Here is a 12,545-nt window from a genome sequence, read left to right on the forward strand (position 1 = left end):
TGCATGGTTACTAAAAGCCTCCGGGGCGAACTGGCATTATTTCCTTTTGACAGCACATTATTCTATTTTAAAGCTTCAACTTCATACTTGAGTAAACTGAGACTCGGCTAATACATAAGTGATAGCTTTGGCTTGGAATAAGAGAAGCTCTGATGCAAAGACCAGTTTGCTTCCCTTGGTTCCAGTTTACCCGGCCGCAGTGCAGCAAGCCGAGGCCCGTGGTCACTTCCAGGTCCTACACTCCCCAAATAGGATGCTATTAGCCTACTCAGTACGCCACTGGCCTAGCTGGCCCTCACCTCTAGGACCGACCTGTTTGTTTTCCCTTGGTTCTCATTCAGTTCTAGCCTCTGGGACTCAGTCTCTCCATCTGCATAATGGGAACAGTTACCAGCCCTGTCTCCAACCCTCCCTGGGCACTGGCTTCCGACCTGGTGCAGGTCGGATTTCCAAACAGGACCCAGTGCAACTGAGAGGTCAAAAACTGGAGCTCATCGCAGCCCCGGGAGCATCCAGCGCTGGGGCAGGGGTGAGAAGGGAGGGGACAGGGGGAGCGGCCGGCTGGGAGGGACTCCGGTCCAAGCCCCCGGCCACAGCCCGGATTCAGCTCCAGGCCCGCCCCTCGCCGCGCGCCCGCCCCGCCCCGCTCTCGCCTCTAAAGTGCCGGGCGCGCGCCTCCTGCCGCCGCACTTTCACTCTCCGCCGCCGCATCCCCTCCGCGCCCGGCCTCGGTCAGCCCGCCGCCGGCTAGTGCCATGGATGCCAAGGTCTTCGTCGTGCTGGCCCTCGTGCTGACTGCGCTGTGCCTCAGCGACGGTGAGTGCGCCCAGCGACCGGGGCGTGGGCAGGCGCCGGGCGCCGGGCTCGGCAAGGGCCCCGGCTCCTCTGCCCCTGCCCCAGCTGTCCCGAGCGAGCGCAACCCGCGCCGCCTTGCACCCCGGAGGTTGAGGCAGCCCGCTTCGCGGGGCGCACTCCCTCGGCGTACGGTGTTCGAAGTCCCCCGCCCCCCAGGGACCCCGCTCCGAGGCTTCGCACTCCGCGACAGGGCTTGGGTTCCGGGACGCGGGAGCAGCCGCCGACCTCGGGCGGGCTGCAGAGCTTGGTCGCGCAGGATAGTTGGGTGCGAGCGCGCCCCGGGCGCTTTCGGAGTCGGCTAGCGAGGGCGCCGAGGTGTGGAGCTGAACCGGGAGCCGCGGGTCCCCGGCCCTTGACCACCCACCTCCCGGATTAGTGCCTTCCGAGCGCAGCTAAGTTTCCAGAGGCGAGTGGGCTCCGAGGCCCCGCAGCGCAGCGCACCGGCCATGCGATCTGCGGTTCGTGTTTGGAGAGAGCGCTTTGCAAAGCCTGTCTGGCACCGCGACTTGTTTGTCGTGGCGATGCGATCCTGTCAGCCGCGAGGCGTCCCATTTACGCGAGGCCTACACTCTTTCTGCACCCACCTAAGTGGGGCTCCGCGGGCGTCTCGTTCCGAGCAGCTGTCGGGTTTGAGCCAAACGCCTGGCAGCGCTTCCGTACCCGTGGTGCGGTCTGCAGCCACGCGGCGAAGCTGGACGCGCACCCAGCCAGTGCCTTCCCTGCCTCTTCCTGGGGTCACCCAAGAGAGACCCAGGCGCCATCCGGGTCATGCATGCTCCTACCCAGTCCCCCAAGCACACCTGCAGACAGGCGCCTTTGTCACCAGCCGACTGAGCTCTCCACCTCGAAGCGAGCTGAGCGCTGCTGCAAAATTCAATCGCCAACGCCTTAGGCCACGGGGAAAGGTGGTGTCCCGTTTCACTGTGAGAGGGAGAGAGCGTTTTTTCCTTTTGAGGCTTAAGAGAAAACTCACTGTCCTGTTACAGGACACCGCTGCTGCAAAGCAAAATAAACCATTGCCTCTGAACACACAAAACAAAACCAAGTCAGCCTGGTCAGGCCCTGCTGAGAGTTCTTGGCTGCGAAGTTTCTAACCAGTCCTGCAGAGAGGGTTGAAGAACACTGAGATCTCCCTGTAGCTGAGGTCAGTTTGGGGGCTCAGACCCTGGAGCAGTCATCTGGGTTTGCACAGAAGACTGCAGGCTGCATTCTCCATTGCTGGTGACTGACCACCTGGGAAGGGTTCCCTACAAGTGTAGCAAGTTGCTGGTCAAAGCTACAGTGGGACTGCCCCCAAAGGAAATTTAGATTGTTGTTGTTTTTCTGTAAGGTGAAAAAGTAACCTAGCCTTTTCTTTACACAGTCCTGGCCCCAGGTCATGGGGAACGCTCTGGTTTGAGGCTGTTAACAATTGAGTGGTTTGGCTAAAGTGGAGGTGTTACCATCCAGCTGTTGGAGGAGGAAATGGTGCTTCCTCTGGCTGCCACCTCCCCTGGGGAACTGCAGAAATGACTGGAATGCAGGGACCCAGGTCTTGGAGTCCTGGGCTCAGCTGACCCTGGGGAACGCAGAAGGAGTGGGGGCCTCGTTCACAGGCTCCTCCTAGCTCTGAGAAGTGCTGGTTGCTTGCCCATCTGAGTTGCCTCTTGGCAGTTGAGTGGCCAGGTCAGGATGGTCATGCTCTCCTTGCATGCGTAGGTCAGGAGGCACTTTGTGACCACCGAGAGGGGGTGCTCACGCTGAGTCCCCATGTTCAGGCTCTGGCTCTGGCTTCTACCCTCCTTCCGTTGCTTGACCTCAACCACAAAGCTGGGTCCCTGGATGCTCTGGGCTTCTGGGTCCCTGGATGCCCTGGGTCCCATTCCCAGGCTTGGTTGGAGGGGCTGACTCAGGAGCTCCTGTCTCTGCATTAGTGTGAAAGGACTGCTGTGGAGCAGAGCCCAGTTCACCAGATGCCAACTTCACCAGAAGCCAAGTTCACCCCACTCCTGGGTAACATCTGGGGCAGTCAGGCCTCTTGCCTGTACATATGCAAAACAGTTGGAAAAGTTAGTAATATTGGTGAAAAGCTGGCAGGACGGTCAGTAACCAGGTGGACACAGCACCCAGCTCTCTTGGTAAGAACACTTGGGGCTCTGTCACTTTAAAAAACCTGTTGAAAGTCTCCACTTGATAGGCAGGCAACTGGGTCCTGGGAGCAAGAATGAAAAATTGCCTTTGAAGGAAATGGATAATCCCAGGGGGGTGGAGAGGGGAGAGGAGAAAAAGAGAAAGCTTGTGTTTTGAGCTCAGAATGGGCTCTGATTTCTGGCCTGATCTCACTGCTTGGTTAATGGAGTCCAAGCCGCATCTGGGGGACGGGGGCAAGGAGCAGCCCCCACCACCCACAGCATCGCCCCAGCAGCTGTCACGCTGTGCACCTTCCAGCTTGATGCTCTGGGATTGGGACCAACGCTGCCTCACCCCTGGGACCCACAGTCTGGTTCTGCTCAGCTGGGACCTGGTCCCAGGACACTGATGAGGGGGACTTTGACGCTTCCTTTACTCAGGCAGCCCAGCCCCCAGCTCTAGGCCACTTTCCCAGGTGCTCTGGTTACAGAGCCCTGCAGACTTCTGCAGGGACCTGGTGCAGTTGCTAAAAGCCTGGCCCCGGCAGTGCCTTTCTGGAGTCAGCCCAGGCGTAAACCTGACGGCTGCTCCGGGCTCCCTAGCGCCACAGTCACTGAGCACCTGGAAACCAGGCTTCTTCTTCCTGGTTTTCAGGGAGTCGAGTTTGATCTTGGGAGGGGCCAGGTGGTCCGCTTACCCCTTGACTCGGTGGCCATGGCCTCTCAACTAAATTCAGCCTTTAGAAGAAAAAAAAAAGTCCCTTGCTCATAAGCTTCCCCAGCTCTCTTGCCCCAAAGCATGGAAATTCAGAACCACCAAGAGGCTTCTGGGAGCTCTGTAAACAGGCAAACTTAAAAAAAAAAAATCTCTGGACTAAATATTCTCAGACATACATTTAATCCCTGATGAAAGGATCCACAAATTCAAATAATTTGGGGTATTAAGTAGGGCTTGGATAAAATCTGCAGAAAATGCGCACACAGACACACACACACAAATCCTAGGATCCACTCCCCCCAACCCTACCCGCACCCACTCCACCCCCCACCCCTGCCCCTGGGCTGGCAATTCTAGACTTACAGGGTGAGCCGTGGGTTCTGCAGGAGCCTTTTGCTAATTTACACTAATGAGTGTCAATTATGGCATTTTGCAAATTGGTGGATTGGCAAACAAAGATGGAATACAACCCAGGAGGCTGGGGCATCCTTGTGCTGCAGCCCTGCAAGTGCGGGGAGAAGGTGGGCCCTCGCCTGCCCTCTGGGGATTCCCAGGGAGGAAGCCAGTTGGGAATTCTTTTGTGGTTTGCCTGAGCTTAAGGTAAATGTGAGGGGGGAGAAGACTGCAGGTGGGGGAGGGCAGCGTTCCCAGGGAAGCTGCAGTGGCTTCTCTGGGGGAGGAGGAGGAGGGAGCAAGCCTGGAGCCTCCTTCTTCCTTCTTGCTTTTCCCTGAATGGGGAAGTCTTACTCAGTAGGCCCTGGAAGAGTTGATTTTGCAAAGAATAACTGGGAACCTCAGTGCCTTGGGCTGAAGCAGTCCTCTCCTGTAATTCATGCCCTTTATCTTGAGACACAGGAGCAGGAGGCTTCTTATGTTAGCTTCCCTACCCTCGTAGGGTCTAGCCTCCTCAGGTCCTTCTGGCTTCTTGCCTTGTCGAAGCTGAGCCCAAGCCCACTCAGAGCTCCCTGTGTGGCCCAAGGTGAAGGTCTCTGCCACGGGGCACCCGTGACTCCCTAGCAAACCACCACCCGATCCCTCGGCTGCAGACTCAGTCACCCTTGTATCCCCAAGGCCCAGCAAGAAAATAACAAGCTGCCTTGTTCTCATTTCCCTTTCCAGCGAAACCGGTCAGCCTGAGCTACAGATGCCCTTGCCGATTCTTTGAGAGCCATGTCGCCAAAGCCAACGTCAAGCACCTCAAAATCCTCAACACTCCAAACTGCTCCCTTCAGATCGTGTAAGTCTCAACATCGTCCTCCAGAAACGGGCATAGTGAGCCTAACCTGCAGACGCGTTAAAGCTAGAGAAGTGACACGTGAGTGTCCAGCCTCGAACCCGGCCTGATTAGCGGCAGCTGATATTACCACCAGGAAGGAGTTTCAAAAGCTGCTCTTAGCCCTGGTGCCCTAAGCCTGGGTGCTGTGCTCCCACAGGTCCTTGCCTCCTCTTTCCATGCTTCCTCCCTTTAGTTTAAGAGATGGGAGCACATTCAGATGCGCCCCTTAGACTGGAGGAACATGAACTTCACCAAAGTTTCTTTCTACTGAAGTACAGTAAATTAACCAGCCCCTTGCTTGTAATAGTTCTACCAGTTTCAGGGTTTTGGTGCCCTCATTTAATCCTTTATCACAGCACAAAATCACAAGACCCAAATGCAGCTGAAGCCATCATTCAACTGTTTGGTGAAACTCAAAATCACCAGCTCACTTAACTGCATTTTCTGAAACCCAGCACACAAGGTTTTTGTTTTGCTGCTGTTGATGGCAGCTGCTAACATTTGATTTCATTCATGTGGGAAACGAGACGCACCAAAATCACGTATGCAGAAGACAAAGATCTCTCCTGGAGTGCGGGAGGCTGGGCCGGGTGCGGAAGGAAAGCCACACGTGGGTGTCCATCGCCCAGACCTCCAGTGCCCCCATGTCCGTGTGCTCACTTGCCCTGAGCTGGGCGGGGGATGCAACAGGTGGAAGACAAGCTACCTGACGGTGTTCCACCCAACAGCACCTGGTTTTAGGTTTGATTTGTCTTTGTCTTTTTTTCCTAGCCTTTCTGCCTTGAATGTGTTTGTCATTTACACTATGTTTTAGGGCACTAGGAGATGAATTTTTTTCTTTGCTTGTAATACAATACTCTGTCATTTGAGAAGTATTTAATCAGATATTCACTTCAGTGAGGATGGGCCACTCTGCAGTGGAGACTCTGCAGGTTTTCCTGCCTGGGACTGCATCTCGAGCTGGAAGAAGCCAGAGTCCTCAGGTCTGTGTGCACAAGCACAACATTAAAAACAGCAGACCCCGGAACTGGACCTCAGTCCCCCTTGCTCTGAGACAGGCTTCTGCTCAGCTCGTTGGCTCAACAGGCAGGCTGTGTGAAGACTCCTGTGAGTGTTGGCGAGCCACTGTGCTGGCCCCAGGCGTCCTCACGGATGCTGAGTGGCTGGGGTGTGGTAGTGTCCTCAGGCTGCTTGACATTACCTGGTACCAGGGTTTTATGGAGATCCAGAGAGAAGTCCAGGCTCTCCTCCAGGAGTCTTTAGGGAGGGAGGCTATGAATGGAGGTGACAGGGTGCACACCAAACTTTCAGAGAACAAATGAGACCATGAACACTCAGTGAACTTGTAAAATCTCTCTGGAAACCATTTTCTGGCAAACTGCTGACACTTCCTCTCCCTCACCCCCTTCCCCATCCTCACCCCCTTCCCCATCCCTCACCCCCTTCCCCATCCCTCACCCCCTTGCCCATCCCTCCCACCCTGCACCTGTCGCTCCCCCTACTGCACTCTCACCTCTCCCATCCCCCAGACTATTGCTCATACTTCTCTGTAGGGCTCCAGGCCCCAGGCTTACTCCTAAGTCTGTCTTCCATGTACTGTCAAGATGATCCATCAAAATACAAATCTGCTTCTGCCACCCTCCGGTTCAAAGTCCCCACGAGTTCCCATCACAAACAAAATTGCAGATAAAGCCCCTCTTCTTTGCTCCTTACACCTGGCTGCAGGCTTCTTCAGGGTCCCGTCTCTCCAATCCCTCCACATTCTCTCTGCACTGTCACCCCCCTGGAGTATTTGCGCTTACTTTTCTCTCCCCCTTTACTTGCCCACTCCTACTTATCCTTCAAAAGCCAGCTCAAGTGTTCCATGTGTGAGTTCTCTCTGGACTCCTTAAAGACCTTCCTTCTCTTCCCAGTGTCTCTGGGGTAAGACCTGCAGCGTGGCTAGCATTGTCTCCCTGGCACATCGTGAGTTCCTTCTGTGCCTGAGCCGGCTGGGAGGCTCCAGTGGGGTCCACACCTGGGTATCAGGTGAGCAGTGGCCCGGGTCACAGCCGTGCCCCCTTCTGCTCAGCTGCATACTGTCGCCTCTTCTGTTTTGACAGGGCAAGGCTGAAGAACAACAATAGGCAAGTGTGCATTGACCCGAAATTGAAGTGGATTCAGGAATACCTGGACAAAGCTTTAAACAAGTAAGCACAACAACCAAAACGGACTTTCCACTAGACCCACCCGAGGAAAGCTAAACCTGAATGAGATAAAAGGGCAAAGGTGCGGGGGAGGAAGGGTATGCCTGGGGCAGGGCATTGGCCTGGGGATGGGCGTGAGCTTCGCCCGGTACGCAGACAGCTGCATTTACAGCACGTGGCACAGTGCTGCAGCGTGTACTCCTCCACACTCTTCACGTTGGCTGTTGTATAACTGGGGTTTTTCTAAGAAATTATATCACCCATCAGCACTTCCCAGCAGCCTGTTACCTCGTGATCATCATAGTCATCATCACTCATTACCCTTTTTTCAATTGATAATTACTTCAAGCTCTGTATTTGGTTTGTTTTGGAGATTCTCCTTTTCTCCCCTGGGGAGTCTGAGCACAGTCAGGTGATGGCCAAGCAGGGAGCTGAGAAAAGCATTCTTCCTCCAGACGCTGAGGCTGGGAGGAAGGCTGTGGGCAGCTCCGGCAGGGGAAGCACTACTAGAATGACAACCCAGATGCTGGCTGGTGCTCGGCAGTGGCCGCTGCCTTACACCTCCTCGTTCAAGCTCAGTGATTAGAGGAGAGCTCCACGTAGAACTGCCATCACTGGGGACTGTGCTCAGAGACCCTCTCTGGATCATTCCCAGCCTCTCCCTGCTTCCCAGAGCATGCTTTCATCTTGCTTCTGCTTCTCATTTCTGTACGCTCCCAGCTGGAGGAGGGTGACCGCACGGGCTCCAGCTCTGTGGCCCCCCTCCTCCCTTTGCCCACCCCTCGTCCGCAGGCCCTCTGTGAGATCCTTCTCTGGCCGTCTCCAGAATGGGGCTGGCCCTCTGCTGGGGGTATGAGATCATGTCTCCGCCTTCCCATGAAAGACAGTCTTTGCAGAATCAAATGCAATTTTCAATCTGAGGGTTTCCTTTGAGGAATTTGGTTTCTGTGATTGCCTCTGAAGCCTATTTAGACCATGGAGGCTCTACAAATTCTGAGGTTTCTGAAATCAGAAGTGAAAAAATAGATGAATAAACGAGACTCTGACCACTAACCCCTCCTCCTGAAGCCACAGCACAGTTTCAGGTTCCAATCAGAAATGTTGGCAAGATGAAATTCCCATGCATAAATGGGATCCACAGATGGGCCTGGTGGTATTTGTAACTTTTTGCAAGGCATATATATATATTTTCGTGCACAATTTTTTTAAACGTTCCTTTAGTAGACAAATGTATTTCAAAATATATTTATAGTCAAACAGTTCCTATATTTGAAGTGGAGCCATATGAATGTCAGTAGGTTACATTTCTCTATTATCGTAAACTACTGGCCATTTGTAAAGAAGTATATATGACATATAAGTGTGATCGCAGCTTTTTAATGTTACCCACAGTGTATTTTTTCACTTGTACTAAAATTGTATCAAATGTGACATTATATGTACTAGCAATAAAATGCTCGTTGTTTCATGGTATAAACCTCCTACTGTATGTGGGAATTTATTTACCTGAGCTAAAATCCACTGACTGTCAGACACGGGGCTCACACACGTTTCTGGTAATTTATAAACATAAGCTGGCCTGCTGGTCAGGTGCCTTGCATCCCTTCTGCTGAGTTCACATGGCCAGTGACAGTACAGGGGCCTTGCTCAGGAGCAGGTCAGGTCTGCAGCTCACGCTTTCGTGTTGTTGTTTAAACAGTGGAATCAGTGGCGCTAGTTTTCTGAAGAATAATATTTGACTCACTAATTCCTCTTCCCCTTCCTCCTCCAACCTGGTTCTCCTAACATCCCCATGTAATCTCCAGAGACGCAACCCTCATAATACCCAGCTTTCACATTTTCCCATGTAAAAATCCCATAATTCCAGCCCATGGTTAATATCAAGCTTTCTCAGGATCAGGTGGCCTTACCCCATAAATCATTAAATACCATTCAGCTTGAATCATGTTAATGTGACAGTCAAGAGCCAATTGCTCTAATAAAGTTGCTCTAATAAAATCCTGCTAACCAGCTCTCTCCCTTGCTCTCCAGAACAATCCCAGTCATTACCAGGGGTGTCCACGGGCATCCAGAAAGAAGGTGGGATCGGGCTGCCTTCTTTTTTCTCCTGGATGGTCATTGAAACCTTGGTCCTCCAGCCTCCTTTATCTGATTTGAAATGCAGAGATGTTTAAGATAAAGCAGGGAGTTCAGCTCTGCATTGAGATGTGAAGAAGCCCTAGGAGAGCAGGCTGGGGTGACACAGTCTGGCCCTGGGCCTGCCTTCCCACCCTTACAGATATCAAGCCCTGGTCCCTGTTAGAAGCCTCAGGCAATAGCGGGAACCAGGGTCAAGCTGGGCAATGGACCGTGGCTACAACCAGTTCACAAATATCGGTGTTCTGGAAGCTCGTGTAATGCTTTTTTTGGAATTGGGGAAAATATCTGACTTATTTTAATGACATACTGACAGACAGTACTTTGCCCAGGGGCCTCCAGGCCTGAGAGTAAAGACAGGGTTAAATACACGGGCCAGTTGTAAATATTGCACAGACTGACATGTACTCTTGTTTATTTCAACATTATTAATGGTTCTACTAATTTTATCTAAGGGGGAGCAGAGAAGAAAAAGTGGGGAAAAAAGAAAAGATAGGAAAAAAGAAGCGACAGAAGAAGAGAAAGGCTGCTCAGAAAAGGAAAAACTAGTTATCTGCCACTTCGAGATGGACCGCAGTGCACTCTGCTCCCGGCGCTTTGTAAATTTGCTCTCAGCCTCCTCCAGGGCAGACCCCCCTGCCTCCCGGGGCAGGCTTTCAGACTTCCATGGGGGAGCAGTGCTTTGCCGCCTCTGTGGCCACACTGGCTCCTGTATTTGTGTGCTTTTCAGGGCCCTTCCTGGTCTGCTAAGTTAAGAAGAAAGTAGTTGTGCAGAGATGGGGGTTGGGGTCTGTGATGCAGAGCCTGTGTGCTCAGGACTCTATCTAGAACAGCCTGGACTCTAGAATGGCTCAGGGCTCCATCTAGAGTGACCCGGCTTCTCTCTCCAGCATCACCCTGGGCTGATGAGCCTCCCACCTAGCCCTCCACTCCCTCTCTTGGAAGGCCCATGGTCAGGATCGCTCAGAGCTGACACAGCTCCACACTCTTACAATCTGCATTCCTGTCTGAGGGCAGCATGTGGCCACCTGAACTCTGCACAGAGCAGTCTGCTAGCCCAGCAGGGGCATCTGAAGACAGCCAGCGAGAGGCAAGTGCCTTATGCCTTCTTGTTTGGCCCCTGCCTGGGGCGTCCCTGCCTTTGTGGAGGAGAGAGCTGGCTGCGGTCATGACATTTGCAGGTGATAACTGAAACCTTGCCCCGAGTGCCTTGCCTGGTCCTCCACCACTCTGCCATGTGAGGCGGGACTTTTCTCCTGGGCCTGGGACTGTGTGAGTGGCTTTACCTTCAAGCTCAGGTGGGTTTCCTCCGACTATGTGGGGAAAATGGCTGGCAGCTCTGAATTTCCAGAGAGCAGCTGTGGAAATGCTTCTCAGGGAGCCTCTTTGCAGGGCAGTTCATTCGTTTTGTAGATTTTTCTTGCAACGGTCCCGAGTCCCTGAGGCAGAGGAGTTGTGTGAAGGGCCTGTAGCTCTGGGACTCCTAGTGTGTCCCCTCCCCCGCTTCTGCCTGACCTTGAGCGATTAGGTTCCGGGACACAGCTGTCTCAGTCCTCATTCACCAGCCCCCAATCCAACACATATACATACACAGATTTATAGCTGAGATTTCTTCCCAAGTCTCTAATTTGGACTGGGAGGAGGAGGGATCCCAGATGAGAGAAAGACTGATTTCAGTGATGCTTTGGAAAGGGAACCCTTGAATACACACACTATTTTCCCCACCCCCCGTCACACATGGACACACACGCACCCTGCATCCCAGACCCCTGATCATGATTTCAGCACACAGAACCAGAAAGATGACATGGGTGACGGATGGAGCACATGGATTTCAAGCGAAGAAGCTCAGGGTCCCTGCCTGTCCCTGGGTCACGGAGCATTGTGAGCTCCTCTTGTTTTATGGCATAAGAATTAGTCGTGGCTCAGACGGTAAAGCATCTGCCTACAATGCAGGAGACCTGGGTTCGATCCTTGGGTCGGGAAGATCCTCTGGAGAAGGAAATGGCAACCCACTCCAGTACTCTTGCCTGGAAAATCCCATGGACGGAGGAGCCTGGTAGGCTACAGTCTATGGGGTCGCGAGGAGTCCGACACAACTGAGCGACTTCACTTTCACTTTCACTTTCCCCACTGGAGGATTGTACCCCTTAGGGCGCTGTGGCCAAGGACTTTTTACCTCCCACTGCATCCCTTGTATCTGGCGAATCCCCCCGGCCTGTACCCCTCTTGCAGGGGGCGGGGGAATTGGCAGGCCTGCTTCCGGGTGTGTGGGTTGCCCATCTACCTCGTCCTGCCCTCGGTGCCGCTGAAGGCCTCTGGACTGCCTAGGGTTGCGGTCCTTTCTGTGGAAACCAGCAGCAGTGGTTTGCGAGACCTCGGCCAGGGTAGCACCACTGTTACTAAAGTGTCTGAAAAAGTGGGCCAGACACGTGTCTCCGTGCTCCCTTCTTCACACCTCAGGAACAGGTATCTTTGTGCCAAAGAGGGTGACAGGTCTGTTCTGGGAGAGCTGTTTGTCCTGTAGCAACTGTGGGTCAAGCTGTTGCTTCCCTGAGGTGGCAGACTGCTTTCTGCAGTGCTCGGGAAGACAGCACCTGCCACCCATCCCGGGGGCAGCCCAAGCTGAGAGAGTTGCCCCCTGCCCCATTAAGAAACAGGCAAGCCTCCATCTGCCCTTAGATTACCCCACTGGCCCTGGGGCCACACTGTATCTGACCAGCGGGCACAGCCCCAGCCCCGCTGAAGACAGGGTCGCCGTGGAAGAGCTGAAGGGCCGGACCTCCATTCCACTGTGGGCTGAACCGTAACTAGACGGTGCTCAGGCCTCTGCAACCAGGTGCGCATGCGCAGTCCCAGCGCGGCCCGGCTGCAGGGGCTCCGAGCTCCAGGACGAACGCGCCGCGCGCGCCCAGAGGTCCTGGGGCTGGGCGCTGTGCGACCCGGGCTGATGCCTGTGCTGGGTTAAGGCAGCGCGCCTCGTCCTGTCGTGTGACCGCTGTGCCATGCCCTCGTTCGTCCTTTCGCCCTGTGCTTGCTGTGCCCACCTGCCCTCTCCTCTTCCCGCCTTCCATCCATCCCTCGCCTCTGCCATCTGTCCCTCTCACTTCAGTCTCCTCGCTCAGGGTCTCGGAAGGGAGAAGTACCGCAGCGATTTGGAAATCAACAGGGGGGTCCTCGGCTGGAGCGGGTCTCGGCGTCTCAAGTGTGCTGCCCCGCCACTGCGGGAACCCGCCTTAATGGTGTCTCCCTCTGTTCTTGTCAAC

At 54.1% G+C, this 12,545-nt stretch overlaps 1 protein-coding gene across 4 annotated transcripts in view; it reads left to right on the top strand.

The window, feature by feature from the left end:
- Window positions 1-655: 655 nt before the first annotated feature.
- CXCL12 (C-X-C motif chemokine ligand 12) overlaps window positions 656-12,545 on the top strand; it is a 28,970-nt gene continuing 17,080 nt past the window's right edge. For 2 of the 4 annotated variants that reach the window (XM_070364750.1, XM_014481753.2), the window contains exons 1-3: window positions 656-816; window positions 4,801-4,918; window positions 7,060-7,146. In XM_070364750.1, coding sequence (XP_070220851.1) covers window positions 756-816; window positions 4,801-4,918; window positions 7,060-7,146 — 266 coding nt within the window. In that variant the 5' untranslated portion in view covers window positions 656-755. Of the gene's footprint in view, window positions 817-4,800; window positions 4,919-7,059; window positions 7,147-7,598; window positions 8,621-9,734; window positions 12,542-12,545 lie in introns of those variants that run through there. The other 2 variants (XM_005906588.3, XM_014481754.2) reach the window with 2 other exon arrangements.

Source organism: Bos mutus, chromosome 28 (assembly GCF_027580195.1).
Source record: "Bos mutus isolate GX-2022 chromosome 28, NWIPB_WYAK_1.1, whole genome shotgun sequence".
Lineage (NCBI taxonomy): Eukaryota > Metazoa > Chordata > Mammalia > Artiodactyla > Bovidae > Bos > Bos mutus.